The sequence below is a fragment of the Mirounga leonina genome, unplaced genomic scaffold (genome assembly GCF_011800145.1).
Source record: "Mirounga leonina isolate KUSES-001 unplaced genomic scaffold, KU_Mleo_1.0 Mir_168, whole genome shotgun sequence".
Taxonomy (NCBI): domain Eukaryota; kingdom Metazoa; phylum Chordata; class Mammalia; order Carnivora; family Phocidae; genus Mirounga; species Mirounga leonina.
Genome location: NW_023270426.1, coordinates 50080369 through 50107001, shown reverse-complemented (window position 1 = coordinate 50107001; position 26633 = coordinate 50080369). Strand labels below are relative to the sequence as shown.

Below are 26633 nucleotides of genomic sequence, written 5' to 3'. Positions count from 1 at the left end.
ATTGGATCATGCCAACATGAAGCCCAGGGTTCAGCCAAAAAAGAATTGCTTAATTTTGCCTGATACTCTGCATGGAAGAATGTCACTGTATAAATCATCCTTGTCACCGTATAAACCATCTTATACAAGGAAACTTGTCCATGAACCTTCACTCTTCATTTTAAGTCCATTTAATTAATCATTGCATTTTTTTTAAAAAATGGAAGGCATTTCCAATAACATTGTTACTGACTCTTCACTTGTTTCTCAGGTCATAATGGTAGATTTTAGTGATTTTTTCCATATTTGTCTCTCTTACCTTTGAACTTGGTGGGTGGGTGACATAGCAAGAGTTGAAGTGTAATTCTGCCAGATTTAGGTTAACTTCCTTGACATATAGAGGAAGAAAATGCCAACAAACACCACCACCATAGGGTAAAACAGCATAGAGCTTGTTATGGAGTTTGAAATCATATAGCTCTAGAATATGTATATGTTCTCTCTGTATTTTAATGATCAAGTGCATTAATAAGCAAGCAATTAGACTCAGAAATTCAAAAATATGTTTGAATAGGACAGAATTTATTTTCTTCATTTTATGTTTTTAATTGAAACAAGTGTATTGAGGATACTATAGTGGTTTGAATTGCCAGGCTAAATATTTTGTTTTCTCATATTTTAAATCTGCTGTAGTTGCATATAACTAGAATATATGGCTTTCCTATATTTTCCTACAAAGTTCTGACATTGGCAATTCACATCTTCCTACTAACAAAAATAAATTAAATCTGTAAGTTATTAAAAAACCAGCAAGAGACTCTAATGCCCACAGGTATGATTTTTGGTTTGCAAATAGACATCCATTTCTGGGACTATTAAACAAGTACGGCCAGTTTAGCCATTAGGCCAGAACAAAACAACAGAACACAGGATGATGTTTAGATAGTTAAATAGAAATAAATTTGGACACATAAGAGTACATAGTCTGGGTTCCCAGACTGATTCATAATTGATAATTCTGTATCTAGCTCTGAACCTCATAATGACAGAGGCTCCAGAACCTCTTATTAGATTCCTAAAAAAGCAGAAGCAGAAATGGTTAAAAATTAAGAGTGCAACCTCTGAAGAAATAACTTGAATAAGATGCTCTAATCATTTGAATGATTACTCAAAATTATTATGAAGCGAACAACCAAATAGAACCTCTTCCCCCCTAATATGGGTCAGGTGACACCACTTCCATGCCATATAACCATTCTAGATTCTGAAATACCTTTATGCAAGTAAAGGTGTCTTAGATTTTCAAAATAAAGTCTTTCCGTAGCAAGAAAACCAATAAAGTGTGATGATTCCAGGGTCTCCCGGTCTTGGTTCCAAGGTCTCTGGACTTTAGCTCCACATCTGTATACTGAAGAGTCACCTGGGGGGAGAATCAAGTGTACTTTCAGCCACAGTTTGACTCCTTCTTCTGCAAAGGTAAAAATAACATTCACTGCCACCAGTAAGACGTTCCCAGCACACATTGTGAAGTGAGATACATTCTCATACAGGAAGTCCCACCTACTTAGGCGCCCTTTGCTCTTTGCTGTGACTCTTTTTCCCTCCTGCTCTGGACTCCTGGTTCCTTCATGCCCTTTGCAGGAAAGGATCTTACAAATGTATTCTAACTAAACTTTTACAGTAACAGATAAAACTTACTGTGCTCTCTCTCCCAAAGTATATACGTTTTCAAATTTTTTTTAAAGATTTTATTTATTTATTTGACAGAGAGAGACATAGCAAGAGAGGGAACACAAGCAGGGGGAGTGGGAGAGGGAGAAGCAGGCTTCCCGCGGAGCAAGGAGCCCGATGCGGGGCTCCATCCCAGGACCCTGGGATCGTGACCTGAGCCGAAGGCAGATGCTTAGGGACTGAGCCACCCAGGCGCCCCTATACGTTTTCAAATTTTAAGTTAACAGCACAATTTTGTATTTGTAGAATCTTAGGTATCAGTAACTTGGGGAGAGGAGGGCCTGGGGGATGGAGGGACTGACTTTCAGGGCTCTCTTATGCATAATTATTATGTGGATCACACAGGGCCCCTTATTGCTTGATCAACTGTCTTTCAGGAATAGGGTCAGTCCATTACTGTCTTTCTTATCATCATTTGTACATTTTATGTATTTGGGTTGTTTATTTTTCCCTTCAAGTAAATTTGTTTTTGTTGTTGTTTTCCTGCCTTTTTCTGCTTATGGACAAAATGCTTTTTCAGGAATGGAGTTCCCTTAGATTATAGATATCTTTCAAACGCTGGGGCAGGGTAGAATACAGTCTTCTCTTCCCCCACTCAGTTTTGCAATGACAAAAAATTTAAAGTCGTTATGACATTCTTTTGACTTTGCCATGAGTACTAAAGTCTTCTAAATATTTTATTTTAAAATAAATTGCCATTTTAATGTCAGATGTGGTATGTTTTCATATGTGTAACATTTTAAAATGTTTTTTTTTCTTTAAGGATTTTGGGCTCGTGAAGTAGGTAAGATGGTGGGACTAGAACATCCTCTCATTCCGGTCCAGCATCAATATGTTGTTACATCGACTATACCTGAAGTGAAAGCTTTGAAACGGGAACTCCCGGTGCTCCGTGACCTGGAAGGATCCTATTATCTCCGACAGGAAAGGGATGGGCTTTTGTTTGGTCCATACGAAAGTCAGGAGAAAATGAAAGTGCAGGACACATGGGTCACCAATGGAGTCCCTCCAGGTGGGTTCCATAAACGCAAGCGTGTGCAGGTCAGGCACATGTGTTTTGTCTTTTCTGTGGCTGGGGGCTGGCTGTAGATTCAGATGACACCATAATATGAGACTACCGGATACCTGGACTGTGGAGGTGAGCAGTTTGAGGTAAGCTCTGTTCTCATGTCCCTTCGAACAATCACAGCAGAAGTAAGGAAAGAGAAAAGAGGCAGTTGATGATGGAGAAGCTGAAGAAACATATCTTCTGCTGGTTTGGAAGGCTTCAGGTTATTTTTGCCTGCCCACACCAACCTCCTGCCTCTCACTTTTTCCTTAATCCCCTACCTGTTTGGTCTAGTTTTCAGATTTGGATATGGCTGCTATTGTGTTTTGACAGTTGGAAACAGGACAGGTGTCAGAGACAGGATATCCAGGCTGCTAAGTATGAAAGCCTCAGAGTGCATCACAGAGCAGGATAGGTTGGCCTGCAAACTGAGGCCTTCCCCTACTACGTAAATGGATTAGAAGAGCCCTATGCTAAAGCAGGAGGAACCATAGTTTCTCTTTCCAGTTCTGTAAGGGAGATGGATCTGTTTTTGTTTTTCATGAAACATTTCCACAAGCTAGATTAGAGATAGGTGGTTACATAAGGAGGTAAACAATTAAAACAATCTATAGAAAGTGCTAAAATGTCATTGGGACACTGAAATAAGGGATATAAAGAAATGGAGGAAATTGTACTTTCTAGAATTATACTTTTGGTAATTATCCTTGGGATAGGGAATGAACCTCTCTCCTGCTCCTCAATCCACCTATGCCCATGTGACAACAGATGATCACTCAGTTGCCTTCCACAGAAGTTCGGCCAGCTCCAGCTAGCTGAGGGCTTTTGTCTTGTGGTGTGGGCTCTGCACATTTGGGCCTGTGTGGAATAGCTCCCGATCTCAGAGGGAGGGCTGATCGCCACCTGAGAGCCTTCCTTTCTGCTCTTCCCTCATGCTGGCAGCCTCTCTTCCAAATAAATGTTGAACAAATATTTAAATAATTGCAGTTGGAGGGAGAGCTGGCCCTGGGTGCATGCATGTCCTGGTCCAAGCCTAGTGGTCTGCGGGCCTCCATGCAACCAACCCAGCGCGCAGTTCACAGGAGAACAGGAGCTGGCTGCCTGCTGTGTGGGAAAGCTCCCAGTACTGGAGGAGAAGTTCTTTCAGAAGCTCCTCTGTGGCCCTGCCTTCAGTCACAGTACCTTTGAGGACTGAGAAAAAGATTGTGTTCCAAGACCCTGACTCTTTTCTCGAAATTCTAGCCCTCAGATACCTGGGGGAGCAGGCTTGAGGAAGGAGGCCTCCATGCCCTTCCTTCTCTGCTGAGAGCTGAAAGGCATCTGGAATCCATTATCCTAGATCCTGGAGTACTTTTCTGTTTATCCCCTGTGTCCTGACATGACTTTGTAAGCTTCCATTTGCCCTTACCTGGGAAGATAGAATAGACTTTCATGGTGAAGGATAAAAGCTCTGTCTTGACAAACCAATAATTGTTGTTATTTTTTTTTTTAAATTATGATGGGATTAAATGTTGAAAACTATTAATATACTTAGATTTGAATTTATTACTAATGAAAAAGGTTAACTTTCATGATTTTATTGTTTCAACCAAAAATAACATTATTGTTCTCAGTAATGTGACGGGTACCTATCTGTTGATAGTGAATATGAAGTTTAGACTTAAAAAAAAAAAAGGAAGTACCTTCCTACAGACTACCTTTAAATTTCAGATTTAAGTCACTTCAGAGTACATGTCAGGGCAGCTGCAGCATCCTGACCACAATGGTATGTCCATGCAGGGTTTGGAAAGGAGCTCTTTGAGTCTGATCTTGACCGAATCATGGAACATGTTGAAGCTGCCATGGAAATGGTTCCAGTCTTGAAAAAGGCTGACATCATCAATATCGTCAATGGCCCTATCACCTATTCTCCTGACATTCTGCCTATGGTGGGGCCCCATCAGGGAGTCAGAAACTACTGGGTGGCTATAGGCTTTGGGTGAGTATCTCCATTTATTTATTTTTTATTTATTTTTTTAGTATCTCCATTTAATTCAACATTTATTACGGGGTTAAGTTTTTTTTTTCTTTTTTTTAATGGAGTCAAGTATTTTATTTTATTTTATTATTTTTTTAAAGATTTTATTTATTTATTTGAGAGAGAGAGAATGAGAGAGAGGAGCACATGAGAGGGGGGAGGGTCAGAGGGAGAAGCAGACTCCCTGCTGAGCAGGGAGCCCCATGCGGGACTTGATCCAGGGACTCCAGGATCATGACCTGAGCCGAAGGCAGTCGCTTAACCGACTGAGCCACCCAGGCACCCCTGGAGTCAAGTATTTTAGATACGTCTTGTCTCATAATCTCAGGCCAAGATGGAAAATAGAGGAGGGGCAGAGAGTTTTCTTCCTTTCATGACCATTGAGATGTGAAGAATAAAATATTTCCTTTTTTTTTTAAGATTTTATTTATTTATTTGAGAGAGAGAGGAGCACAAATGGGGGAAGGGCAGAGGGAGAAGGAGAAGCAGACTCACCTCTGAGCAGGGAGCCCAATGTTGGACTTGATCCCAAGACCCTGAGATCATGACCTGAGCCAAAGGCAGATGCTTAACCAACTGAGCCACCCAGGCACCCCGAGGAATAAAATATTTCAATTTTAAAATCCTTACTGTGGATTATTAATGGTTTAATCACTTGTATAGGTTTTAAAGCTTATCACACAGAAGGGTAATGATTTCCTGGAAACTTCTCTTTGCATATTTCCTGCCATTTCCATTATTCATGTGTCTTTTCATGCTGTATATGTTCAGGTTGGTCAATTTACCCCAATTTCACAAGGATGTTTTTCTAACACAATGTGACAAACATAATTCAAAATATCAAATGAATAACGTATCTGATGCATTTTTTACCATAATTCATGTTTGTCCAACATAATTTGTTTCTTTATGATTCTTCAGGTTGCTTACTATTTATGATTCCATTACCCATTTGATGTTTCATCTTTAATATTTGTCCCATTAATTTAATGAATATTAATGTCAAGCCCACTTTACCATCATATCAGAGCTTCTAATATTCTATTTTTCTTCCCCATTTTATTTGGCCATTTATTCAACTAATATTTAATGATTGCCAGCTCCGTGCCAGGTCTCTTGGTAGGCACTGGGCTACAGCTGAAGACAAGGCAGTGAGGTCTGTCCAGAGGCACAGGGCTCGTCGGGGTGCTGTCCTGACAATACAGTAGAGAAGCTGTGGTCTGAACCGAGGGAGCAGCAGGGGGTACTGAAAGATAGGAGATAAACTTATTTAGACTTGATGATTGATTGCATTAGGTCTTGAGGACGAGAAAAAAATAACAAATGGTGGCAAACTATCTAACTTGACCCCTGGTTGGATGCTGGGGCCATGGGGAGAGAAAACCAGAAAAATAGTGAGTTTCATTTTTGAGAGTTTGGGTTTGAAGTGTTAAGTTTACATCTGTGTGACATCTAGAGGGAGAAAACCAGATGGAGATATAGGGCTGGAGGGCATAAAGTAACTGAGGGTTTAGGTAATCAGCTGCAGTGTGCATATGCAGGTATGTGCATGTAGGAGTGTTTCTCGTACATTACTTGAATATCTTCTTTGGAGGAATGCCTATTCATATCCTTTGCCCATTCAAAAAAAATGATTATTTGTTAGGGCTCCTGGATGGCACAGTCTGTTAAGCATCTGGCTCTTGGTTTTGGGGGGGTTGTGATCTCAGGGTCGTGAGATAGAGCCTGCATGGGGCTCTGTGGTCAGCGTGGAGTCTGCTTAAGACTCTCTCTCTCTCTCCCTCTGCTTGCCCCCCCCCACACATATGCTGTCTTTTTCAAATAAATAAATAAATCTTTAAAAAAAATTGTCTTTTTATTATTAAGTTGTAGGAGTTCTTTATGTATTCTAGATACAAGTCCTTTATCAGATACATGATTTGCAAATTTTTTCTCATTCTTTGGGTTGTCTTTTCACTTTCTTGATGGTGTCCACTGAAGCATGAAAGTTTTGAATATTGATGAAGTCTAGAGTGTGTATTTTTTCTTTTTTAGCATGTAGTTCTGGTGTCATATATAAGAAACCATTTTATAACCCAAGTTCATAAAGATTCATACCTATGTTTTCTTCTAAGAGTTTTATAGTTTTAACTCCTACATTTAAATCTTTGATCAATTTTGAGTTAATTTTTGTAAGTGGTGTGAAGTAGGGGTCCAACTTCATTCTTGTGTGCATAGCCAGTTATCTCAGCATCATTTATTGAAAAGACTGTTCTTTCCTCATTGAATCGCATTGGCTTCTGTGAAATCTTTTTTTCTGACACTACTTCTGATACCCACATCCAATTTTCTAATTCTCCTACACCAACTGAGTATCCAACAATTCAATTCAATTCTGATGCTGACTTCCAGAGTTAGTGCAGATCCCACTGGTTAAGGACAAAACTGTCTCCACTTCAGACACCAATTGCAAGTTCCAGGGATCACTGTACTTCTGACTGACTGACTATAAATGTGGGAGTTCCTACAACCCCCTTTTCAGGTTTGATAACTCACTAGAATGACTCACAGAAATCAGGAAAACACTTTCTTTTACCCATTTGTTATAAAGGATACAACTCAGTAACAGCCAAATGGAAGAGATACACGGGGTGAGGTATGAGGGGGAGGGGCAGTTTTCATGCCTTCTCTGGCACACCATATTTGTAGCACATCAATAAGCTCACCAACCTGAAGGTTCTTGGAACTCTGCCCTTTAGGGTTTTTTATGGAGGTTTCATTACATAGGAATAATTGATTAAATCATTGACCATTGATGATTGACCTTTTTTTTTGATGATTGAATTTCTTGCGACCAGCCCTATCCTGAAGCTATTTAACCCCCCAAGTACCATCTCATTAGCATACAAAAGACTCTGAATTCCAGAGGTTATTAGGAGTTCTGTGCCAGGAAATGGAGACAAAGACCAAATATTTATTTTTTATTATACCATGACATCCTTGTCAAAAGTCAATTCACATTTATGTATGGGTTTATTTCTGGACTCCCAATTCTATTCCATTGATCTATAGGTCTATCTTCATGCCAGTACCACACTGCTTTGATGACTGTAGCTTTGTAGTAAGTTCTGAAATTAGGAAGTGTGAATCTTTGTTGTTTTTCAAGATTGTTTTGGCTATTTTGGGTCCCTTAAATTTTCATAAAATTTTTAGGATCAGTTTGTCAATTTTTGCAAAGAAGTCACCTAGGATTTTGATAGGTACTGCATTGAATCTGTAGATCAACTTGGAGAGTATTGCCATAACAATATTAAGTCCAATTCATGGACATGGGTTGCCTTTCCATTTATTTGGGTCTTTTAAAATTTCTTTCAACAATGATTTATAGTTTCCAGAGTATAAGTTTTATACCTCTTTTGCTAAATTTATTCCTAAATCTTTATTATTTTTGATTCTGCAATTGACTCAGTCATAGAATTTTTGATTTAGTCAACAACTATTTGTGGATCATTGGCCATGAGCCATGCTCTGAAAAAGCAGACAGTATCCCTAGCCTTATTATATTTGTACTTTAATGGAGCATCTATTACTACTCGCCAAGGAAATTAGGAAGTTGCTTTCTTTAGGACACCAGTTACTGATTATCTAGAAATTGTATCTAATTGCATGGGGCTGATGTTGCATTCTTACTCTGATTGTTCTGGGTAATGTTCCCAGATTGTAGACATTGGGAGTTGGATAGGGAAGATGACAGGCGGGGGACGGGCAAAGTACCTTCCTCTCTTTGACAGATTTGGTCTGAACCAAAAAGGACTTCTTGTTATCTAAAAGTTGAGATTGCTAGGATTTTTTTTTATGTAATATGGAATGCTCACATTGGCTGCCCCTCCTGGCTTACATCTGTGATCATTCCCTGTTTCTGGAGGCCAGTGGTTTTCATACCTGGTTGAGCAGCAGAATCATCCTATGGACATGTTAAAAAAGAATCTCAACCTTGTGATTAGTCACTTGAGTGTGTTTCATCCTCCTTTACATCCTATCTGTGAAATTCCTATTTGTCAGGAGAACCCATGAAGTCGTGTTGAATCAGAAAACCAGGGATCCCAAAAGATTTTATGCAGATCCAGGGATCTGCATTTCAATGTTGTCTGTTATTCTGGTACAACCATTCCAGAGAATTTGGGGAATATGCAAACTGTCTACATAAATGCCAGTGTTCTTTTACCTTACTCACAGATTATCCTCAGTCAAGGCTGTTTTACTTTTGTTTTGTCACAATTCTTTTTTTTTTTTTAATATTTTATTTATTTATTTGAGAGAGAGAATGAGATAGAGAGAGCATGAGAGGGGGGAGGGTCAGAGGGAGAAGCAGACTCCCTGCTGAGCAGGGAGCCCGATGCAGGACTAGATCCAGGGACTCCAGGATCATGACCTGAGCTGAAGGCAGTCGCTTAACCAACTGAGCCACCCAGGCGCCCCAGTTTTGTCACAATTCTAACAAGGTTTTCTGCTTCTAGGTAACTGACACCATGCCCCCAAAATGTTGAATTGATTGTATTGAAATGAATCTAGTTTTCTTGGCTTAGAACAGATTATAAACAGCAAATTAGAGGAGGGGAGAGTGCTATAAGACGTAACATCTGACAGTGTAACAGAGCTGTCATACAAAGCAGACACAAACACTCAAAAAGCACAGGAGCTGGGCCATTTAGAAGAAATGGGCTGTGCAGATTAATGCCAGCATCAGAAGAACCCAACTCTCCTTTCCTCATCTAGTTCCCTTCCACTTCCCCTTCAGACGTTAGTTCCTTATGAAAATCTTATCAACTGGGCACAGGCATACTCTGTTGTTGGTTATACAATGACCCAACAGCCACCATGTATTGCTTGCCTGCTCTGTGCTTTTCAATGCCATGTCAATGAATTCTCTCTTGCTCCATGCTTACGTTTAGCTCCTAAGCCAGGGGCTCTCAGAAGATGTTTCAGAATACTCAGTTGTGTGGCATTTTACATATAACTTGTTAACGGGTAGAGAGCTGAAGTTTGCAAAGGATTTACCTATAGAAAATAAATTAGACTTGATTCAGGATTATCCTCAATGAACAGCGCTCTGCCCCGTTTATTAGCTCATACACATTGTTCAAAGGGAAAGAACATAATGGTGTGGCAGTGAGACCAAAGGAAACACAGCACAGCCCTGGCTTTGCCCAAAGAGTCTGTCAAGAATGTGACTACTGTCTGTCACGTGTGTCTTGGCTGAAAAAAAAATTGAGAACCAGTGAAGAAATAAAGTCCAATAATAAGGAGTGTACCCTGGGGTCAGATGACTGAGTCTGGGTCCTGAATCTGCTCTTTATTAATGTGTGACCTTATTTAACCTCTATGTGGGGGCTGGTTTTCCCATTGGTGAAATAAAATTATTAAAGAATAAATCAGCATCTAACAGTACATGTTAGATGGAAACAATACCTGGCAAAGAGCAAGTGTTAAATAAATGTCAATAAAACTTTACACAATTTCAGGTCTTATAACAACATCTCTAGCAATCAAAAATGACGGCTTTTGTATATCATAGATGGACCTGGATGAGTGAATTTGGGGGGGGGGGTCTGTGAAAAAGTGTTTACAATACGCAATGAAATAGTTTGTCTTTGACAATATTATTACATATGAAGAATACAAAATGCAAGTATGGATGCCCCCCAAGCAACACCACTGGATGAGTGAATTTTAAGCATATATTTAATCATTTTTATTGCCTTCTTGAAACTTAGTGAAATTGTTTATGGGTGATTTGGATGACCCATGTCACTTTTTTAAATGATTCAGAGAAGTATAAATTATTGCCGTCTTACTCTACTTGAGAAATATCCTCCTAACAACTTCAGTCATTCTTTTTTTTTTTTTAAAGATTTTATTTATTTGAGAGAGAGAAAGCATGAGAGAGCACAAGTGGTGGAGAGGGAGAAGCAGGCTGCCCATTAAGTAAGGAGCCCAATGTGGGGCTGGATCCCAGGACCCCGGGATCATGACCTGAGCCAAAGGCAGACACTTAACCGTCTGAGCCACCCAGGCGCTCCAGTCATTCATTTTTATAAAATAGCCAAACTGGTATCTTGTGGGGAAAGTTAGTTAACATTTATAGTCTTTGCTAAGGTTCTCCCAAGCTCTCAGAGTGATTCTGGCTGTTAGAATCCATTTGGGATACTGGAATTTCTGGTATTTTGAGGTCTGCTCATGTAGCTCCTTTTCTTGGTCATCCACCCATGACTTTCCGCTCATCCAATTACTCAGATGCTTCTCTTGACCTAAACCACAGATAAACCTACAGGAAAGTCCTTCATTACTAGAGTGAGTGGGTAGAACTGCATGCAGCCAGTGTAAAACTGTGATTCCTTCATCTCAGATCCAATTATCTGCCACAGTCATGTTCTTAGTTTTAAAGCATCATCATATAGAAATAGAAAACAAGCCTACCCTTGCCACCAAGTGACCCATTCGTTGCAAAATACAAGGGAGAGTGGTCCTTTCCCTCTCCTCCCTACAAGTCCCTGGTTGAGTGCCTCTTGCTCTGAATGCTTCTGAGATCAAGGTTCCAGGTCCCTGCACAGAGGTCATCACCTAAGGGGGCCTGAACTAAATTGAGTCTGAGAAGAGATGCATGTGCCCCTGGGCAGTGTACAGTTTCTCCTGCAAGCTTCCTATCACTCAAGATAATCCTAGCTCCAGGGGTCTGAGAAGATAACAACTAAGCCTTCCTCTTTGTTTCCTTTCCTCCATTTTCCTAAAGTGAGCCTCTTTCCTAGCTAAGAGCTGTAGGCTATTTTGCAGGTGTGCATCTCTTGAAACTATGGAAACAAACTAGCTATCAAGTCAGGTCCCTTTAATCTGGATGCCTAAACATGTATTTTTTTTTGAGAAAAAAACTACATTATGTTGTTGAATGTTCTAAATAGCACAGAACACTCCAACTTGGAGGACCTGTAAAATAGTTGGACATGTTTCATTATCTGAAAACTACATATGTTAATAACAGTGTATTTATCTCTGTATTTTGAAAGATACGGCATAATCCATGCTGGCGGGGTAGGGAAATATCTCAGTGACTGGATCCTGCACGGAGAACCTCCATTTGATCTGATAGAATTGGATCCCAATCGCTATGGCAAATGGACAACAACTCAGTACACTGAGGCCAAAGCAAGAGAGTCATATGGATTCAACAATATTGGTAACGTGCAAATTTACTATTGTCTACAAAGTGTGTACAGAATTGACTTGCAGTGCCTCTGATTCTAGTTGCTTGCTATTCTGTGCATTGTGGTAGGAGTACTTAGGGATTCTAATAAGCACTATGCCTTTAAGACACAACAAGGAATCTATATGAACGTGTATATTTAATGTGTAGAGTGCATCAGCGATTTTAAGTTCTAAATCCACTTTTACTTTATCCTTGGATTGTTATATAAATGACAATTTGGGTTTTTTTACATAAAATTTTAAAAAGATTTATTTATTTATTTGAGAGAGCGAGTGAGCAAGCCAGGGGGAGGGGGAAAGGGAGAAGGAGAGAGAGTCCCAAGCAGACTCTGCACAAAGCCCAGAGTTTGACTTGGGGCTCCATCTCAGGACCCTGAGATCATGACCTGAGCCAAAACCAAGAGTCAGTTGCTTGGCTGACTGAGCCACCCAGGTGCCCTTTTACATTATTTTTTAAATTGCAGTGTAGTTGACCTACGATATTATGTTAGTTTCAGGCATACAACATAGTGATTTGACATTTGTATACATTGTGAAATGGTCACCACAAGAAGTGTAGTTACCATCTTTTACATAAGTTTCATACACATATATGCTTCTGGATGTTAAGAACTGTGTTTTCTATTTTTTGAGTGCCTTCAAAATTGTTTATAGTTTTGGTTATGTGCTATTTAGGTATAGTTTTCCTTTTTCAGTTGGTTATCCTAAAGAAGAACGATTCGCTGGGAGGCCGACTCAGCGAGTCAGTGGGCTTTATAAAACCCTGGAGTCTAAGTGTTCCATGGGGTTCCATGCAGGCTGGGAGCAGCCACACTGGTTCTACAAACCGGGCCAGGACACTCAGTACAGGTAAGTGAATGACATAACCTGCCTGTGGCTCCGAATGTAGAATGAAATTTTGGAGATGGAATGGAAGGACATAAGAGAAATGCTGTCCCCTGCCCCAAGTCACTTCACCCCATTCCGAAGAGCATTGAGCCTTTTCCTTCAAAACTTATTTTCTGGCGGTGGAGGCATTAGTCTATCCCATGTGACATTGGCTCACATCTAGGACCCCTGTGGCCTCCAGAGTTCTACAGCCAGCTCAGGTGATGCCTCCACTTGGCATTTTCCAGGAGCTCAGAGGAACCTTCCCCATCCCCTCTACATCCCCACCTGGCTTCAGTTGGCTCCTAAAGATGTGTCCTGGTTTAGGATGCCTAGTTAAATCCCATCTAATGGAAATAGTATGGCAATATGGATTTTCTATTGATCAAGGAAGAGCTCATAGCGACAGCTTTCTAGTGTGTGTGCAGTGAGTCATGTAAATTATATGTACCGTTGATAAATTAAGAGGAAAGATCATTTCCTTAGCATTTGACATTAAGCTAAAGCATAAAGCATCCCACTAAACAATTCTCTGAATTCCTCTAAAGCTGTTGCCATCGTTGTACTTGGATTACACACCATTGTTGTCATTTGGGATTAATAGTGATTATATATTTTTTCTCATAAGAATCCATAAACCAAGAGAAAACAAATAGCAAATGTAGAAATTGTTATCTCTCACTCACTCTTTTTTTGGACTTGTCATTTTGCTTATTTAAGCAGGTTTTGATGTCTACTTTAAGACCAGATCTAAATGGTATAAAGGATAGTAGAGGCCCAGTTGTTGATTTGGGCTCAGTAGACAGTTAGTCTAGAATATCTGGGGGCAAAATACTGGTTCGGTTTTTCCTAAATGACTCAGGTAAATGCCCCATCTGTTCTTCACCTTTGCTCTTTGGATCTGACCTGTTTCTTCTATTATTTTAATAATTAAACAACTGAAAACTCATGTAGCAGACAATTGTCTGTTCTGTGGTTAAAATACCACATTAGAAGTCAACTTTATCAAGTAGAAAGGTCCCTGAATGAGTCAGTAGACTTTTGTTCCTGGCCAAGCTCCGTCATTTACTAAGACAAAAGCCTTGGAAAACACCTTATGCCTTTTCTCTGAAAAATGAAGATGTTGGACCAAGTCCTTGCTTATTCTGGGTATGGACCAACAGCATGAGCATCACCTGTTAGAACGCAGAGTGTAGGGCCTCACCCCAGACCTGCTGCATTAGAATCTGCATTTTAACAAGTGCAAGTGATTTGTAATTGCATCCAGAAGCACTGGACAAGATCGCTCTACCCCATTATATTCTGATTTAATTAGGTCCAAAAAAATGTGATATTTTTTACATGCTCCCCAGGTGATTCTAATATGCAACCAAGATCAAAAAACTCAGTACTGGTAGATTTCTATGCTTTCTTCCGGATCTGAGAGCCCACATGTCCTAACTTAATTTCTAGTTAATTAATACTACGTCGTTCACTACAAAATGGGTCAAAGGAATAGAAGAGTACCTTTAAAGAGTCAGTTTCTACCATATGTGTATGATTTACAGAACAGAACTTTGGGTTGTACTTTTTTCCCAAATGGGATTTTCTAGATTAACAGTGTTTAATAAATATTCTGTAATTTTTTTGAAAATGAATGACAGCTGTTTTATGACAAACATTGTGTTTCAGGCCCAGTTTTTGCCGCACAAACTGGTTTGAGCCTGTAGGATCTGAGTATAAACAGGTTATGCAAAAAGTAGGGGTTATTGACCTGTCACCGTTTGGCAAGTTTAACATCAAAGGCCAAGACTCTGTTCGACTGTTGGACCATCTCTTTGCAAATGTCATTCCAAAGGTAAATAACCTTATATGGGTACAAGGTTCAGGATTCTGGTCTACTTAATTCTCTGTCCTCTCATATTTTTTTTTAATTAGTATGTTATTTTAGTCCACCTAATGATTTCTCTATGAATGCCGGAGCTCTTCAACTGACCATGAATATTCTAGCTAATTTTCTAATTTAAATTTTGTTGAACAAATTATCATCCAAGGACCTTATGACTTTGCTAAATTGTGTCAGTAGGGAACTGCAAAATTGACTCAAGTGTAATTTTTATGACAAATAGTTATAATTATCATTGAAACTAAGAACTTCAAAATTAATCTTGGGTCTAGGTTTAAAGATAGTTCACACAATTGATATAAATGGTAAGATTCAAACGTTTTTCATTGTGGACACTTGCATTTTTATTTCCATGTTGTGTTAAAAGGATACATAAGATTTTAATTGCATCCTGAGGTAATTTTTAATTCTTTTGTGTAGGTGGGTTTTACAAATATAAGTCACATGTTGACACCAAAAGGTCGAGTGTATGCTGAGTTGACTGTTTCTCACCAAACTCCTGGGGAGTTTTTACTAATAACTGGTTCTGGATCCGAACTTCACGATCTTAGGTAAGTATGCACCTAATAAGAAAATTTTATATGGATTATATACTGACTCAATCTTGCAGTGCGCTTTTCTTTTACCAATTAAAGTACAACTTTAATCTTAAACCTTATTGTTTCAAATAAATTTCATGTCTTTTATAGGAAATTATTTGAAGTGTGGGACCCTGTCCCCACACCCCTCAAAGGTAATCCATCCATAGGGTTTGCTGGTTCTAAAAACATTAACTCCCAATTATTAGACATCATCAATGTGTCAGAACTCTTTTTAGACATTATCTCAATTAATTCTCTTAATAGATATATCTGCAAGGTCTATATTATTCCCATTTTCATGTGAGAAAACTGAAGTTTGAGTTAGAGTAACTTGCGTAAGCCACTCCTTTTGATTCTGATGCCCATGTTCAGTCCACTTCAGTAAGCTGCCTCCCTGGGTTATCTTCCTCCTTCTTCATGCTTTGTGCTCTCTGGCCCAAAGCTAGATTTAAATCGTTGACTTACCAGGTCAATCCTTCACATGAGTCTTTGGTCTATGATTTAGTCTACTATCAAATCTGTAGTCTTTAATATTCCAAAAATATTTCGAATCCTGTTGTTTAATAAATGTCTTACTCTGAGATTCTCACTATGATTGTAAAATGATGCAAATTATACCCTCCAATCCAAGATGTATCTTAGTAGCTTAGCTTTGTGTAAATTCAGATGATCATTTTATGTAGCTCCAGGGACTCTCAGTAAATTATAAACAAACCCTAAAACTGGGTTCCAATAACTCATCAAGACTTAGAAATTGAAACTAGTCTTTAGAGTTTGTATTGTTTCCTTTTGATCATCAAAGCAATTATGTGTCTGGTGGCAGGCACATTATTAACCTTTAGCAGCACAAATGCGCCTCCCATGTATAGGTATTAGAGAAAATTTGGGTTTAAATTAATTCTCAAAGATTGAATCATTAGTTTAAATGCAATAGGGCTGTCACTATTTAAAAGAATTATGTGGCAGGTTTAAATTGAAGGATCCTTCTCTACTGTGAAAAATTATCCCCAAATTTATAAGTGGGTGGTTTAAAGAGAATCACTTAACATCTCTGGGACTCAGTTTCCTCAACTTAAAAAATTAGGTTATTATACAAAATGACACTCTGGGGACTTCCTGGTAATTCTAGACACAGAGCATGTCTTCAGAGAATTAATATGTCACCAACATGCATTATTCAAGCAAGATTTAACACAATGTTTATGACTCAAATGCAGATGGATTGAAGAAGAGGCAGTCAACGGTGGATATGATGTTGAAATTAAAAACATAACCGATGAACTTGGAGTCCTTGGTATTGCAGGGCCCCATGCAAGAAAGGTTCTTCAGAAACTGACCGCTGAAGATCTTAGTGATGAAGTTTTCAAGTTTCTTCAAACCAAGTCTTTAAAGGTTTCAAACATTCCTGTCACTGCTATTAGGATATCTTATACTGGTAAGAATTGGAAAACAATTTTCTAAAATTTAAGAGAAGGTCTCTAAAATTTAAAAGAAGCTAGCCCAGGGGCGCCTGGGTGGCTCAGTTGGTTGGGCGACTGCCTTCAGCTCAGGTCATGATCCTGAAGTCCCAGGATCGAGTCCCGCATCGGGCTCCCTGCTCGGCAGGGAGTCTGCTTCTCCCTCTGACCCTAACCCCTCTCATGTGCTCTCTCTCTCTCTCATTCTGTCTCAAATAAATAAATAAAATCTTAAAAAAATAATAAAATAAAATAAAATAAAAGAAGCTAGCCCAAATGAACATGAGCACATGCATGTACACCTGTGTGTGCGCATGCACACACACGCACAAACACGAATACACTGACTTTTGTCAGTCTAACTATGGAGGAAGATTTCTCCTGTCCAACTCTTACAATAGTTCTGTCTATTCACTCCTAGTCTGGGAGAGTCATTTCCCACATTTCCAATTGTTGTTCCAATCCCATGGCTTCTTATTATTTGGAAGGGTAGACAAAAAAGTTGGAAGAGGATAGCTGTTAGAATAGTTGGAAGGGCTGACAGCATGTTCAGGTCAGCTGACTCTTTCTAGGAACATTCAAGATGGTCTCCCATAGAGGTGCCTGGGGGGCTCAGTAGGTTAAGCATCTGCTTGTGCTCTCTCTCTCTCTGTCTCTCTGTCTGTCAAATAAGTAAATTTTTAAAATCTTTAAAAAAAAAAAAGATGGTCTTCCATAGATAGAATCTCTCAGAGACCTTCTTAAATGTATCAGGCATCTCTCTTCAAGTATTACCATTAAGGCTCTTTTAGGGAAGTCTTCTTATAGCACCTAACTTTGTGCATTGTATGTGTTTGAAATGGAAATAAATGAATGCTCTTCAGTTCCCCATTGGTGCTGTGGGCTCACTTCCAACTTCCTCTAGCCCTCCGTGTTCTTTCATAGAAAGAGTACTTGGTGGGGGCGCCTGGGTGGCTCAGTCGTTAAGTGTCTGCCTTTAGCTCAGGTCATGATCTCAGGGTCCTGGGGTCGAGTCCTGCATCGGGCTCCCTGCTCGGCGGGAAGCCTGCTTCTCCCTCTCTCACTCCCCCTGCTTGTGTTCCCTCTCTTGCTGTGTCTCTCGCTGTCAAATAAATAAAATCTTAAAAAAAAAAAGAGTACTTGGTGCCCAGGCATTCATTCAATTACATGTTACTCAGAACATGTTCTGGTGGTGTCCTGGAAAAACACATCACCATCAGCCCTCAACATTGGCGAACAAGGAGAACATACATAAAGTCTGAAGGCTATAGTTCTTCTCTGGGCTTCCACTGTCCACTTTTCCCATCCTTCTTTCACCTGACCTTCGCAAAATGGTGACTAGCATAAAACATAAGCAGAATAAAAAATAAACAAGACTATTTGGGTTGGGTTTCATTTCCTATGGTTTTTGCCCACAGCTCTCATGGTGACTAAAAGGACCGAGTGGGGAAGAAAAGGGGTGTGGGAGGCATTAGAGTTAATGGCTGTCCCACAGTGAAGACCATTTGAATAATTGTCAGTGCCTATATTTTTAAGCCTTGTGATTTGGGGGCAAGGAATTGGGGGTTGAGGTTTCTTTCTTTCTTTCTTTCTTAATTTAAATAAAGATCTATTTGTTCATTTGAGAGACAAAGCAAGAGAGCAGGAGCAGGGGGAGGGGCAGAGGGAGAGGGAGAGAGAATCCACAAGCAGACTCCCCACTCCCCGCTGACCCAGGGCTCAATCCCAGGACCTGGAGATCATGACCTGAGCTGAAACTAAGAGTTGGCCGCTTAACCGACTGAGCCACTCAGGCGCCCCAGGGGTTGAGGTTTCTAAACCTCAAATTCCTTATCATGATAAACTATGCCAATGTAATTACTCACTTAATATCATGAAGCTGAGGTCAAGGGTCCAGATTAATTCCTATATTAACATCTTTCTGGGGCGCCTGGGTGGCTCAGTTGGTTAAGCGACTGCCTTCGGCTCAGGTCATGATCCTGGAGTCCCGGGATCGAGTCCCACATCGGGCTCCCTGCTCGGCGGGAAGCCTGCTTCTCCCTCTCCCACTCCCCCTGCTTGTGTTCCCTCTCTCGCTGTGTCTCTCTGTGTCAAATAAATAATAAATAAAATCTTTAAAAAAAAAAAAAAAACATCTTTCTGTGTCATGAGAAGATGTGTCCTAGATATCGCTCTGTGTGTGGGAAACAGGATGGGGCATGAATGCATCTGTGGTATGGCAGTCTCCTTTGCAACTTTTTTGTGAACTGGTCTTTTAAAACTCAGCCATGTCTATATTATATAAGTGGACTCGCTGCATTTATTTATGTGTTTTAGCTAATGTGCATTAGACCAAGTAACCATTGCTCTTACTCTAGTGTGGTACTTGTGGGTTTGTTTCAGGTGAGCTGGGCTGGGAGCTGTACCACAGACGAGAAGATTCTGCAGCTCTCTATGACATTATCATGAATGCAGGCCAGGAGGAGGGAATCGATAATTTCGGAACATACGCCATGAATGCATTAAGACTGGAGAAAGCTTTCAGAGCCTGGGGGTCAGAGGTTTGAAACGCCAGCATCTTCATTACAATTTTGTTTATTGTGTCCGACTTTTGTGTAAGGGCGAGTTTTAATTGCATTAACATCGGCTGACTGTTATGTCAGAAATGATGTGTTATTAGATAACTTTATTTAATTAAGGGAAGATGTTTTTCTCCTTCATTTCCTCCCAGTTGAAAGTTTGGTGGAATTATGACACACTGTTTATTCTGCTTTAATTCCTCCCGCTTGGCAGAGAGCCCTGGACATCCATCTCTGACTGTGTATGGAGCTGCGGCCCTGGGGGCCTGCTTACCCCACAGTATAGGAGGGGCGCTTTTCAAATTCTTCTTCTTCCTCTGTCGCCTTGCCCACCCTCACTTTCTTCTTATGTACCTTTTGGGGAAATCACACCGAAAGGTGTCTTTCTGAGGAAGAGAGTTGGTGATCTAGGATATGTTGGTCCAGCTTGCTTCCACCACTGAAAACGGGAACTAAGGGTTTCTGTGTGGAGAGTCTCACACCATTTTCATAGGCATGATTTATTTTACTTTCAGCTCTCCCTGAAGAAGTTATTATTGGTGATTCTTAGGCAAGGGGTTTGGAGTTGGGGTTATCTAAATTATCCCTGTTCTATACACAATCGCATTGAGAAACAGTAAACTTGGTCCAGATTAAACAGAAGTGGCCAAACTCTGGTTCAAACTCTGTTCTGTTTTATCTCCATTGGCAGGCTATCTCTGGACCCCATCATTTTTTCATATTTCCTTAGAAGTTGTTTCTTTGAGTTTGAGGCCTGACAAGTGACATAAAGGATAGTAGTAAAGGATATACTTCAGAGTGGGGTCTCTTGGGTTTGAATTTATCCTCCATCACATATTAGCTACATGGACTTAACCCTCCAGAGCCTCTGTTTACTTTTCTATAAAATGAAGATTATCTTTTTTTTTTTTTTAAGATTTTATTTCTTTATTTGAGAGCGAAAAAGAGAACACAAGTGGGGGGTGAGGAGGGGCAGAGGGAGAGGGAGAAGCAGATTCCTCACTGAGCAGGGAGCCTGATGCTGGACATGATCCCAGGACCCTGAGATCATGACATGAGCCGAAGGCAGATGCCATGATCCCAGGACCCTGAGATCATGACATGAGCCGAAGGCAGATGCTTAATCGACTTCGCCACCCAGACGCTCCTAAAATGAAGATTCTCTTTCTCTTACAAAGTTATCAGAGATATTAGATAAAATTCCTAGCATGTAATGAATTTAATTGGAGGGCAAGGTGGGTTTGAAAGCATAGACAAGGCCCTTGGGACATCCAGACTGTGGGCAGAAGCAAGTGGGCTTCTAGGTGCAGAGGGAGCTTCCAGGAGCCACTGAAAGAACCAGGGCTTTGGCGCAAGTTGCCATTTTTTTTGTAGGAGAGGCGCTCTATTAGGGGATTCTCAGCCTACAGCGAGGGCCTTCGATGGGGCTGCCGCAGGGAGAGAAACAGAGGACAGCTCTATCCTCACACTCCTCAAGGAAGGAAGCAGCAGATGCAGCCTTTGGGAGTTAGCCATTTCTCCACCCTCCTGCCTTCCATTTTCTCCTCCTTGCTCTCCCCAAGCCGGACTCCGAAAAGCGCTTCTTCTTCCCACGTCCCTCTGATTTCCCAGCAGTGCCGGCACGCCCTCTAGTGGTGTCACAGCAATCTTCTGTGCTTTGTTCTCATTTTTTTCCTAGAGAAATTCTGAAACTTTGAGCAGATAAAAAAATAAGTTTAGAGTTGCTCAAATTGATTAGGAAGTATGAGAGACCAAGTTTTGTATCATATAAAACAAGTTTATATTACTTATCTGATTTATATGAGTGCTATGTTGTCTTTTTAAAAAAGTTTGGCTACTTTTTATGGAGTTTCAACCAGTTCTCTTGGTGCAAAAGGGAACAGTAATAAAACAAACAAAATCCAGTAACTTCAGATCTAGTCCCAAAGAGTGGCTTTGGCTTCAACTTAAAGTATATTGTAATTACTCAACCATATATGAAAAGGCTGAGATTCAATCTCTGTTTCCTTTTCTCTTTCTTGAACTCTGTCGAAGCCATTTTCCTACCATCTGCTTTCTCCTCTGCTTGTCCTGATTCCTGGCTAATTGTAAGATAAGTATATTACCTAATAACTTTTCAAGACCTAACTATGTAACACTATTATATAAGAACGTATTAGAGTCTTATTTTGGGGAGGATCAGCATGTCATGGTATCCCTCAGATATTTATTAGTAAAAGAGCCATGGGAACAAACTGAATTTTAGGGTCTAATATGCTGTTCCAATGATAATACTTCCTGACGGGCTACATTTCAATTTTAGATTTAAAAATTACTTTAAAGACCAGTCTATAACTTTCCTTTCAGAATCTATGTTCAAAATCCAAAAGTGTTTCTCTTCCCTAAAAAAAAGAACATATGAAGGTGATGTTACTGAAATGATTTCCACTCATCTAAGATTTAAAATGTGTCCAGGGGCATCTGGCTGGCTCAGTTAGTAGAACACGTGACTCTGGATCTCGGGGTTGTGAGTTCTTGCCCCATGTTGGGTGTAGAGATTACTTGAAAACAAAATCTTTTTTAAAAATGTGTGCTTCCCTTTTAGATGAACTGTGATACAAATCCTTTGGAAGCCGGACTGGAATATTTTATAAAGCTCAACAAGGTATGTTTATATTCCAAAGTGTTCTTGAAGTAATTCTTAAAATTATGAGGCTGTTTTGTAACAGAGCCATGCTTTAAAATTTAACCAAGTGTGATTATAGGACAAATGAGTTGAACATAAATACTAAGCATTGCTCAGGTGCTTTGTATTGAGCTCTTGTCAAAAATTAGGTATCAGTTCAAACTATTGCAGTGTGCTTGTAGATGTAGGATAGCAGAATCCAGCAACTTTAAAGACTAAATCTAAATTCTGGGATAAAAATTACTAAGGAGAAGATGTCAGTAGACATTCTTATCAATCCTGGTGATTTGTGAAGTCACACGTTAGCTCATCAAACATACAGCATTAATTTCTCTCTCCAAAATTCTCTCTCTCTCTCCCTATGCTGGGTGCTCACAGCATAAAGCAGCCTCCCCTCAGCAGATCTATCCATCTGCTTATTAGGCACTTTTATATGTAAGTGCAACATTTCAAATGTGTTCAGCAGAAAATGGGTATTTACTGAGAAGCCAATACAAATATGATAACTGATATTAACAGTCCAAAGGGAATCCCTATATTAGTAGTTCCCAAAGTGTGGGCCTCAGACAGAGCATCAGCATCACCTGGGAGCTTGTGAGAAATGCAAATTCTGGAGCACCTGGGTGGCTCAGTCGTTGAGCGTCTGCCTTCGGCTCAGGTCATGATCCCGGGGTCTTGGGATTGAGCCCCACATCGGGCTCCCTGCTCTGCGGGAAGCCTGCTTCTCCCTCTCCCACTCCCCCTGCTTGTGTTCCCTCTCTCGCTGTGTCTCTCTCTGTCAAATAAATAAATAAAATCTTAAAAAAAAAAAAGAAATGCAAATTCTCAGATCTCACCCCAGACCTGCTAAGTCAGAATCTCTGGGACTCAGGCCACGAAACCTGTGTTTTAATTAGCTGCAGGGGATTCTGCACCTAGTTTGAGAAGCACCATCCTACATAATTATTGTGGGAAAGCACATTTATCACCACCTAAGTCATCTGTATAAGTCCTAAAGTTCTAAATGAAGTGATCCTATTGTTATGGACTGAATGATTGTGTCCCTCGAAAATTCCTCTGTTGAAGTCCTAATCCCCATGTAATGCTAGTTGGAGGTGGGGCCTTTGGGAGGTAATCGGGTTTAGGTGAAATCATGAGGGTGGGGTCTCCACGATGGAATTAGTGTTCTCACGAGCGCGGGAAGACGGGGAGCTCGCTTTCTGTCCACATGGTGAGGCCACGGCGATAAAGTAGCTGCGAACCAGAAAGAGAACGCTCACGGGGGAGCTGAATTGGCCGGCGCCTCGGTCTTTGACTTCCCAGCCTCCAGAACCGTGAGAAATAATTTCCCGGGGTTAAAGCCGCCTAGTTTGTGATATTTCGTTACAGCAGCCTGAGCTGACTCAAACACCCACCGAGTAGTGTCTTAGTTACTGGAAAAGAACTTAACAGCGATGCAGTTAGTGGAAGTATTGGAGAGGACAACAGCTGCTGCTGTGGGGGATACTTGTTAGAATTCCAGAAATAAACTGTCCTGTTGAGGTGCCAGTAAGCAAAAGTAAAGGCCGTTTTCCCATTCTGTGGAACTGTGTGACCACATGCATATGAACCAGGCGAAGGAAACTTTTTAATGCTCCTGCCTCAAGTTCCCAAATTCTAAGCTAAGCTATTAACATAATCATGTATATTTATAGTATTAGGTTTTAGGAAAGAGAACCTCCTTAAGGGTTTTAAAGGGAATATCTTTCTGTACGTTTTCCCTATGACTTTTATTTTTATGATGTACCATCTGCCTCCAGACCAGAGAAAGCAGGTGCTTGGAATTTGGGCAGACCCTTGCAGCAGATTGCTCCTTCTGATAACAGAAGTCTTGGTTTAGCTGTTTAAAATAAGGATAAAAATGGCCTGACTCTTGAAAGCACTAAAGTTCTGTTGTCGGTCACCAGTAGGTAAATAGATAACTGACTCTCTTGCTTCACAGTGTTTGGGTATTATTGTTTGGGGAGAAGGCATAGATAAATGAGCTCTTTGTGTTGAAATTGGGTTTTTAAAACTCCCTTTATGATTATAAGCAGGTGTGGATTGTGTATTTATTAGTTCCTTTAAATTATTTCAATAACCAAAGCCCAGCTCGGAACTAAGCTGTTTAACAGATAATGATTTTGGTTTATGGTATGCTTTTTATGATTTCTGAATTGTTGGTTCTCATCTTGGTGTCACAGAGTTCATTTCGAATGCTGTCATTGGGTGAGGGTCCATGTAGCCCAAGGACATGGACCTAACTGAGCTAGTCTCTTTCAATTATATGGACTCGGGCGGTTAATGGCTATCCTAGTGACACTAGACAATTTCCAGGACTGGCGACTAGGTCGAATCTACGTTGTCCAGATCCAATACGGTGGTTTCACAACAACTTCACCTTTGTTTTGTAGCAGTCTATAATATGAAACAGGTTTCTGAAAAACATTGTAAGCTAAGCTGTGTAACTTAATAATTCCATTCTGTGCCTAAAAACAAAAATGTTACCAATCTGGCTTCATACTACATTATAAAGAATATATAAGGTGAGTTCAAATTGCTTTGGAAAGTTAATGGTCTAGGAAAACTGAAGCAGTAGCTAAGACAGAGGAATGTTGATATTCCATAAATATACCAATAAAAACAAAATTTAGGGGTGCCTGGGTGGCTCAGTCGTTAAGCGTCTGCCTTCGGTTCAGGTCACGATCCCAGGGTCCTGGGATCGAGCCCCGCATCAGGTTCCCTGCTCCGCGGGAAGCCTGCTTCTCTCTCTCTCCCGCTCCCCCGCCTGTGTTCCTGCTCTCGCTATCTCTCTCTCTGTCAAATGAATAAATAAAATGTTTAAAATAAATACATAAAAACAAAATTTAAGAAAATCCTAGTATTTTACAATTGTTTAAAATCCTTTTCTTTCATTCCCTTTGAAGCAAATGTATAGAATTCCCTGCTTGGCCCCTAAGTGTTTATAAGCCCTAATAGGAAGAAAATTACTATAGGACACAGGCTGTGTGGGAGCAAGGAGGGCCCCCAGAGACGGCTCAGTACCACCTTGTTTGAGGGAGAGGAAACAGAAGCACAGAGCGGTGAAGTGACCTCTGACCTCAGCATAGAGTTTTCTCACCCACCACTTTCCCCAGGAAGGTCCTTTCCCATTCTAGGCTGATCAGCCTTGAATGAATAATTGCCCAGCCATGTTTTTCTGGCAACATAATCCTAAAATATGCATGCATTACATTTTATTGATTAATGCCTCCCACAGTCATGTTTTTGTTGTAATTGATTTCGTATTTTATGGTAGGATCAGAGTAGCCCCTTTAGCCATACTCAGAAGGAAAATGGGTGGCTGAGGAGCTGGGCCATCAGGCCTCTTTAGAGAGAACTGTGTTCTTGTCAAAACCGGTAGGAGAGTAAGGGGAAAAAAAAAAAAAATGGAGTACTGAGAAATCTTAGATGGTCAGGAAGACAGTGCATGGTACTTGCTGGCCTCACTTCTGAGAGTTGTTTGAGCTACAGCCTTCCCGGGGCGTGAGCTAGGAGTATTCTCCTTCCTGGTCAGCATTGAGGAAGTACTATTTATTAAACACCTGGCGAGGCCGCAGGTCTAACAGTTGAAGACCTAACTCCTGATAGGCTCTCCAATCTCAGGAGGCTTGAAACGAATGGTATTTCAGGAACTAAAACTGTAGGACACATTGTTAATATTCTGGAAGGATCAGTGGGCGCCAGCAGGGCCGTGTAGCCATACACAACAGTGCCATCTTGTGGCGAGTCAGCATAGCGCCTGGAAAAGAACCACTAACCAGAGCTGTGATACAGGCAGAAAGAATTGAATAGATATTTTGAAATCTCCTTAACTAAAATCCCTTTACCTGAAACAACTTATATCATCGCTATTAAGGGTATTGTAATTCCAAAAGAAGCTACTTCTTCGGAAAAATTAGTGGTTCTGGTTTTTTTTTTGTTTTTTGTTTTTTTTTTTAGTTAGAAATAAAGTGCATTAACCACGAGCAAAAGTCAGCTGCCTTAGGATGGAATCATACGTAGTATTGGAATTTTCCTCTTGGAAATACTGAATCTTTGTTCATTTAGAGAGAACCCAGCCAAGATTCAGAGACTGAAGTACAAATATAACATGTTTAAGAAGATTAGGAGAATTTTTAAAAGATATCCTCCATCCCCAATTTCTTTTTTTTCCTCACTTACTGTATCATAGGCTTCTAACCAGTAGAAACAGAATAAAGTGATGATAACTGATGTGGGAAACAAAGGCAAAAGAAAAATTATTGAATTTCCGTACTATCTACAACCCATTGACCAGTCCTTGAAATAGGCAGAGTGACCTTCCTCTAGGGACTCAGCTGCCTCCATGTTAATTCTTTGCTAAGGGCAAAAGGCAATCTTAGCCCAACCTCCAGGACCCTGTATGTCTACTTTAACATATAAAAATTCCTTTGGAAACTTCCTTTATCTCTACCTGCCAAGATACATGTTGGCAATCATCCCCCAAGCAAATGATATACATCTGAAGGGTCTCATGACTGAGGTGTTTTTTTTTTTAAGATTTTATTTATCCACTTGACAGAGAGCACAAGCAGGGTTAGTGGCAGGG

The 26633-nt window shown here is 40.3% G+C and overlaps 1 protein-coding gene across 2 annotated transcripts in view; it reads left to right on the top strand.

The window, feature by feature from the left end:
• The window catches only part of DMGDH (dimethylglycine dehydrogenase), a 69382-nt gene that overhangs the window by 20595 nt on the left and 22154 nt on the right, over positions 1 to 26633 (top strand). For both annotated transcript variants that reach the window (XM_035014721.1, XM_035014720.1), the window contains exons 6-14: positions 2474 to 2722; positions 4538 to 4736; positions 11816 to 11985; positions 12710 to 12863; positions 14553 to 14718; positions 15187 to 15317; positions 16565 to 16782; positions 19187 to 19344; positions 21947 to 22006. In XM_035014721.1, coding sequence (XP_034870612.1) covers positions 2474 to 2722; positions 4538 to 4736; positions 11816 to 11985; positions 12710 to 12863; positions 14553 to 14718; positions 15187 to 15317; positions 16565 to 16782; positions 19187 to 19344; positions 21947 to 22006 — 1505 coding nt within the window. The remainder of the gene's footprint in view (positions 1 to 2473; positions 2723 to 4537; positions 4737 to 11815; positions 11986 to 12709; positions 12864 to 14552; positions 14719 to 15186; positions 15318 to 16564; positions 16783 to 19186; positions 19345 to 21946; positions 22007 to 26633) is intronic.